Here is a 7,906-nt window from a genome sequence, read left to right on the forward strand (position 1 = left end):
TTTAATTGCGTGGCTTGCGTCTTTAAATTCTTAGATGACGAATGGTTAGGACGTTATTTTAGATACATATGTTTAGGACGGTAATTAGAATTAGATCACAGCCATTAATCAGTTCACTTTCGCATTATTAAAAGAAATAAAAAATAAAGTGGCTGCTCTCCCTGTGTTCGACCCGTAGCTACACTGATCCGTACGCTTGCGGTTACATTTTAAATCTCAAACATGACATAAAGGTTTTGATTCGTGTCTCTCTACTTAAGTTACTCTAAATTAAGAGTTTTATTTCTGGATCATATGTTCCGGTTATGAATTCAGTCACAGGATTCAAATCGTGAACCTTGCAAGTACTCAAACCATTGAATTTCTGGCCAAATAGGTTCAGGAACTGACCGAATGGAAACTTGGAAGAGTCGCCATTGTTGCTTTTGTTGTTTTTCATGTTGAACATCCCCCCACCGGTTGAGGTTATTGATTGCTACTTTTGAAGAAGAAATTTTCTTTTACCTTCGTTTCATATTCTCATGACTCTCATCCTACTTTGCTGTTTAAATTTCAGACGGTGATAGGGACTTTTTTTATAATTGCTTAACATGATATATTGTTGTCACGTCTTTGTTCTTTGAGATGTTTTGCGATATTGGTTTTATACAACTTCCTGAGGGTCTTTAGTGTTACAAAAATCATACAAACTCTGTGTTTGACAAGTAAAAATGATTGGATACACTTCACTGGGTAGAGTTTGAATGGTCCTTGGTATCATCTCAACAAAATTGGGAATATATAGTTTCATGCTGTCCAATATTTTTGCCCTTCTGGAAAAAGGTCTTCATGTTTTAGGACTCGTCTTTTGAGAATTTTCTTGTAGGTCTTCAGGTATAATTTTATTACTAACTTACAATGCCTTTTGGCTTGGCCAAGTGTTGATTATTGTGACAATGCTTCACATAGGCACACTATAGTATATAATCATGGATTGAGTTTTCCTTCACTCTTTCCTCCACCGATGGCAATCATTGTGTGCTTGGATGTGTTTTTGGGAACAGTGGAGGCCATTTCAGACCTCCTCCAAAGAATTTTTTTTTTTGTTGGGGTGGATTCTTGGAAAACTTTCCCCTATTCTTATACTACCGTTTTTTATTTTCTTAAAAAATTTTTTTTTTGGTAATTTTATATGTTTGAAATTTCAACGTCATTCACAATTATTTACGTATTTCAGCTTTGGTGATCCTTTCATCAATGTTCTAAGAGCCACACTTGAACTTTGCAGGGGCCCTGGTGGAAGATCTGGAGGATTTGGCCGTGGGGGTGGTGGTTATGGTGCAGGTCCTGCTAGCTCTAGTGTTGCTTAGGAGGCAGATGTCTCACAAATGCTTAATTTTGGCTGTTATAGTGAGCAGTATAAATCCTGTAGTGGTCATTTGTTGACATTAGTTTTTGTGTCTTTTTTTTAATGGGTTGTACTCAGTTGAGTTTGACAAGTGACCTATAATTATATTTCATGGCACCAGTTACCTATAATATTGTTGATGTTGAAGTTTACGGATTGGATTGAAACTCAACATCTGGTTTCCTTGCAACTCTGCTGAGTACTAGATTGCTTCCTCTGTTTTGGCTTAGATGGGAATTAGTTTAAGAAAGATAGAAACTAGTGTGCTATCATTGTGCAACAATCTCAAACTCTTAATATGGTAGTCAATTTTAAGGTGATTCCTGCTCGATGGCAGAAGTTGAGAGCCAACGAAGGAAACATTCTCCCTACTACTTTTCTAATATCGTTTGATTTGATTTTAATTACTTTCCCGTTATTCCCCTTGCCACTGAACTGATCCGGGCTCATCTTCTGTGGGGAGGGAATCTGGCGGACATTGGCGGATCAAAATCTTCTGATCTTCTGTTGTGAGTGGCAGTAAAGATCCAACGGATGGGAGGTGCATGTCAATATGTGCATGCCAAGACTTTCCCGAGTCTTGGGCTTAGAGTCTTGGCATGCACCTCAGGCATTGGATCGGCAGGCGATTTTGGTGACAATACCTTTACTGGCGTTCAACTGTAGGCAGAACCATCTTATCTTCATGAACGAAAAGTTGATTGGCTCACATAGTGAGTTGATGAGCGTATTTTATGAAATAAGATGAAAAAAAGCCTTCTCGAACAGGGATATGTAGACACCATCACATTACTCTTCAAGAAATGGAATGGAAGGAATACTGTAAACTTCAAGGTTGATGCTCCATTAGCACCAATTGTGTCTACACTAATACGAAGCAAATAGGTTTTCTCACTCTCGGGATTCTTTGTATCCCCTGCAATGACTCTATTGCTTCCTCTTCTAATTTCCACACTGCTATCTCTTGACCCCTGCACAAATATTTGACAGTCTTAACCTTCCAACCCTTGCCCTCTAGTTTTTGTTTATTTTTTATTTTTTTGGTAAAGCACACTAGAGTGGCTATTTGCTGCTCTTTATGCAACTTCAACATTGCTTGATAGGCCACAAGTACCAATTAGAGTTCCCCATCCAGCTTAGCCAGGCCTGAAAGGCATTTTCCTTACGAAGTACTCCGTGCCTCATCAAGTCACTCCATATCTCACAAGACATTAGATCATTGGAGTTGTCAATTCCTCCGCGGCCAATGTTTGTATAAACCAAAGAAGTTGTAACGATTGATGTTCTATCGACCCATTTACAATGAGATTGCCATGACTTGTCTTAATACACTAGGAAGAGTAATATGTCGTAAGAAGAGAAGAAAGACAAAGAGGAAGTCCAGAATAACCTCACTCTCTCGGAGAAAATGTTCAATTAGAGATGAAATCCCAGATTACAGCATCTCACGCTATGTAAGAATATGTATGACCCAGAAGAAAGACAAACCCCAAACTGTTAAAAAAGTAAAGGGGTTTTGGGGGGTTTATAATTCTTGTCCAATTACATTCTTCTATTCTTGCCTATGCAAACACTGAAACATCCTCATAGCACTTTTTCTCTTGATAAGGGATTTCAGTCGATTTCCTCCATTTTGCTTTCCTCGTCGCCTTCCCCCTCCATGGTGGGAATATCAGCGTCCTCACCCACTGCCTCTTCCTCCTCGATGTTAAGGCCCAACTTCAATATCATGTGAATCCTTGCAGCGTGAGTGTTGGGGTCATCGAGACTGAAACCAGAAGTCAAGAGGGCAGTCTCGAAGAGCAACAGCACCAGATCATTAACTGACCTGTCACTCTTATCAGCCTCATATCTCTTCCGCAGCTCCTCCATGATGACATTGTCTGGGTTGATCTCCATTGTCTTCTTGCTAGTCATGTAAGAGATCAAGCTGCTGTCTTTCAAAGGTTGGGCTTTCATGACTCTCTCCATATTAGCTGTCCAACCGTTCTCACCAGTCACTAAGCAGCAAGGTGAATCAACAATCCTGTCGGAAACCACCACCTTCTCCACCTTGTCATCGAGGATGCGCTTGATCTTCTTACAGAAATCATCAAATGACTTTCTCTTCTTCTCTTTTTCCTTCTTTTCTTCCTCGGAATCTTCATCAAGTTTCAGCCCCTCTTTCGTTGCCGACACAATCTTCTTCCCATCATACTCCTTCAATTGGTCGACCACAAACTCATCGATGGCATCGATCATGAAAAGTACTTCGTAACCTTTCTTCTTGAGTCGCTCTAGGAATGGGGAGTTCTCAACAGCCTTCTTGCTCTCACCACTGATGTAATAGATATCCTTCTGGCGGGCCTTCATCCTGGTGACATAGTCCTTCAAACTTGTCATCCCGTCACCACTCTTAGTCGAGTAGTAACGGAGAAGGTCTGACAGCTTTTCCCTGTTCTGGCTGTCTTCATGGATACCCAACTTAATGTTCTTGGAGAATGCATCGTAAAATCTGGCATAGTCCACCTTGTTCTCCGCAATCCCCAAGAACATTTCTATGCATTTCTTCACGAGGTTCTTCTTAATCACTTTCAGAATCTTGTTCTGCTGAAGCATTTCACGAGATATGTTGAGTGGCAGATCGTCAGAATCAACAACACCCTTCACGATTTCAAGGTACTGCGGGATCAGCTCCTCACAGTTATCCGTTATGAAGACCCTCCGAACATGGAGTTTGATGTTGTTCATCTTCTTCCTCGTGCCAAAGAGGTCGAAGGGAGCCCTCTTAGGAACGAAAAGGATGCCTTAAATTCGAGCTGCCCTTCCATGGAGAAGTGCTTTACAGCAAGGTGATCGTCCCAGTCGTTGGTCAAGCTCCGGTAGAAGGATGCATACTCTTCCTTGGTGATCTCCTCTGGCTTGCGCATCCAGATAGGCTTCTGCTTGTTAATGAGTTGCCACTCGTGAGACACCTCCTTAACCTTCTTCTTCTTCTTGTTGGACTTGCGGTCCTTCTCTTCATTTACGACCTCGACATCACCTTCCTCTTCTTTCTTGATTTCATCGTCTTCATCATCAGTAACATACTTCTCTGTTGTCTTTTCCGTCCAGAGGTAGATAGGATAGCTGATGAACCCGGAGTGCTTCTTCACGAGATCATTCAATTTTCTCTCTTCCAGGTACTCCAGCTGTTTTAAGAAGTCATCAACCGAGAATTGGTGGCAACATTACATTAAACCAAAGTCAAGATAAACTTCGAAGTCACAATAACTTTATCCGCAACGAGGTAGGACGAGTAGAATCCAACTCCAAATTGACCGGTCATACTCAAATCAACTCCAGACTGTAATGCCTCCATGAATTCCTTGGTTCCAGACCTTGCAATTGTTCCCAAATTGTTCACCAAATCTGCGTAAAACATTAATTTCGATCGGTGGTGACTAATCAAAGAAACAAGAACTCAGATATAAAGAAAATGATACATTACCTGTTTTGGTCATGCCAATGCCGCTGTCTATAATAGAAACCGTCTTGTTAGCCTTGTCAGAAACAAGCCTAATGAAAAACTCTGGTTGCGCATCAAGCTTGCTATTGTCAGTCAGCCTTTGGAACCGGATCTTGTCCAATGCCTGAAACGAGGTCAAGATTCAGAAACAACTATCGGATTTCACAGAGAAAGAGACATTATAATATCAAACGAACTCGAAGAGATTTGTGATGGAAAGAAAGCAAGAAACGAAAGACTGACATCCGAGGAATTGCTGATGAGTTCTCGAAGGAAAATCTCCTTGTTGCTGTAGAAGGTGTTGATGATCAGGCTAAGAAGCTGGTTGATCTCCGCCTGGAAGGCGAAGGTCTGCGCTTCTCCTGTGTGGACATCCGCCATTGCAGATGATCTCGACAGATCAAAGAAGAAAGGAAGAATCAAGAACGAAACCGATTGCCTGGAGTAAGAAACGAGGGTTTTCTCTGAACGCTATTCGAATGCCTTTCGATCTAAAATGCAAGGTTAGAGGAGAGTGCAGAGGATATTTATAGGGTAGAGTGGGGTGGGGTGAAGAGTTTCTGGTATTTCCTTCACCCATTGTGGAGGGAAACTTTCTCCCATTCCTTTCTTCAGTGTTCTTCTACCCCCTTCCGTTCGCGACTTCTCGTATTCGCTCTCTTCCTTTGCATATGTTTGAAAATGTTCGTGTGAACTGTAGGCCTAGGGAAAGAGTGTTCAGATTAGGAGCCTATCGATGCTATTTGCTGTTAGATAGGAATGAGGTGGAGAAATATCTCGAAGAAACGTACGTTTTGATTGGAGCATATCGGATATTTTTTTCCAAATTCACATCCGTCAATGCTCAATCTGTATCCTAAAAGGTTCTGTTTTGGTGTGACTTCCACAATCATGAAACCCTTTCTGTTAAAATCATTTCTCAAACAATTGGATCTAAGAAACAATTTTTTTTCAAAGGGAAATATTCTGTGTCCGGAAGTGTAACCTATATTCCTAAACCGCTCTATCTTTCTCTTCCCCTCCTCTGAAATGAGCTCTTTGCCTCTTGGGAATGATTATTTTTCAGGGATAATGATTGGGTGTTTCTTGCCGTTATAGGCTATAATCCTCGAGCCGAAACACTGTCCTAAAAAATGGACAAAATAACAAAGATATAATATATATATATATATATATATATATTCTTTCTAATAGGATCAAAAGTTAAAACATCCAAAATCGAAAATTAGTCTCAATGATATTTGAAATAAAATAGAAGCATATCATATTCAAAAGTATATTCAGCCAAAAGGTTTAATGCTTCTCTTTTCTTGTAATATTTATCTTGGCAAGAGTTCCTCGTTGTTCGATTTATTTGAATAACATTTCATTTTTGTCCCTCCCAAAAAAAAAAATGCTTCTCTTTTGATGACAAATAAAAATTAGTCCTTCTAGGCATTAATTCTAACAAAACAACATTCTAGCCCTTAGATCCTCTACCTACCAAGTCAGGTCATTTGAGTCGTGACATATTTGGAGGATGCATTGAAAATGTGTTCATTTATCTTGCATCAATGTCAAATGGCACAACCCTTCCTTAAAAGTCTTCATAGGAAACCAAATAAGGTGCTTTTCAACCATGATTATGATTAAAATTTCGCAATAGTTTCTAAACATTCAAGGTCTCTGGTTTCTTTCTTCTAAGTTACTCTTTTTTATAGTATGGGAGAGGGTTCTTTTTGACGCCTCGGTGCGGTGAAGAACGGGGCAGGGGGTGGGTTACGAATTTGATAATAAGGGTTTTGGACGGAGAGTGAGTGGAACCCATGGTTTATGTGAGTGGGTGTGCGAAAGGATCCACTAAGGATTCAGAAAAAGATAAATAAATAAATAAATAAAATAAAATAAAAAGAAGAGTTTTATGAGATTCATTAGAGGATGACCTATCTAAGAAGGAATCTATAAAATCCTGCTTAAGTCCTGCCCCACAAACTACTAAGCTAACAAGAAATTGATCATTTTTCTATTTCATACCATCTCATTTTGATGAAAAATCTCTCAACGTAAAATAAATAATGGAAGATAGTTCTTTGAGCCACCAAGGGAGGGTGCTTTAGCCCAAACACACTCTTTTTCTTTCTTCTCCTCACATGAAATGACTCGTTGCCATCCTATGTATGAAACTGTTTCATTAAACCTTATTAGTGTGCTCTTATGTCATTTACTCAAAAGTTAGGTAATCTTTGACATAGTATTTTCCTTGTCATGGTTTACATAATCTGTTGGAAATTTATATTTAATTTCATTATTTTTTTTTTAAGGTTGTTCCAAGTGATTTTGTTTAAGAAAACTGATTTCATATAGGATCGATATGGTATAGGCAAAGTTTGTTCTTAGACTCATCTTTCTTGAATCCATTGTTTATTGGGGGGTCCATTTAAGAAAAGCTAAATAAGTTTATGATAAGGTCATATGTAAACATGTTTTCTCACCATAAATAGTCAAGTTTTTAGATCGTCGATCAGCTTGTGATAATCATTAGTATGTTTTATTTTTTTTGGTAGCAATAACCATTAGATCGCTCTCTACAAGGCTGACCGCATAGCTAGGAAATCCTATAAGAATGGGACTGTTATTGGATTGATGCTTCTTCACAATTAAATGTTTACTTCTTTGTCTTGTTTGTGCAGTCTATTTTATTTATGGGACAAATTTTTTTATCTGATAACAGCCCTTGCACCAGAGGCACCATGTCCTCTAGGAGGAACCGTCCATGTGTTTGGGCGCAGGGCTGCTTTCTGATAAAGAAGCCTCGTATGGTAAGCGACGCGTCTACAACCAAGATAGTGGGGTATGTCAAGACTTGAACTCATAACCAGTCGACTCGAGCAATGATAGGTTGAGGGCATTTTCACCACTAGGCTACCAACCCCATTGGTAAACAATGTAGCTAGGCTTGGGCAATGGTTGATTGATATGGTTCAAGAGGATTTTTCTTAGTACAAGTATATTAGAAGAATTAAGGCACTGAAGGTATGTAGGCTGAAAATGAC

At 39.5% G+C, this 7,906-nt stretch overlaps 1 protein-coding gene and 1 pseudogene across 1 annotated transcript in view; one reads left to right on the top strand and one right to left on the bottom strand.

The window, feature by feature from the left end:
• The window catches only part of LOC122082740 (40S ribosomal protein S10-1-like), a 4,288-nt gene extending 2,711 nt beyond the window's left edge, over window positions 1–1,577 (top strand). Inside the window, exon 5 of the mRNA XM_042650486.1 lies at window positions 1,269–1,577. Coding sequence (XP_042506420.1) covers window positions 1,269–1,349 — 81 coding nt within the window. The 3' untranslated portion in view covers window positions 1,350–1,577. The remainder of the gene's footprint in view (window positions 1–1,268) is intronic.
• Window positions 1,578–2,766: 1,189 nt separating this feature from the next.
• Window positions 2,767–5,557, bottom strand: LOC122081349 (annotated as a pseudogene).
• Between the last annotated feature and the right edge of the window lie 2,349 nt (window positions 5,558–7,906).

The sequence above is a fragment of the Macadamia integrifolia genome, chromosome 6 (assembly GCF_013358625.1).
Source record: "Macadamia integrifolia cultivar HAES 741 chromosome 6, SCU_Mint_v3, whole genome shotgun sequence".
In the NCBI taxonomy this organism is placed as follows: domain Eukaryota; kingdom Viridiplantae; phylum Streptophyta; class Magnoliopsida; order Proteales; family Proteaceae; genus Macadamia; species Macadamia integrifolia.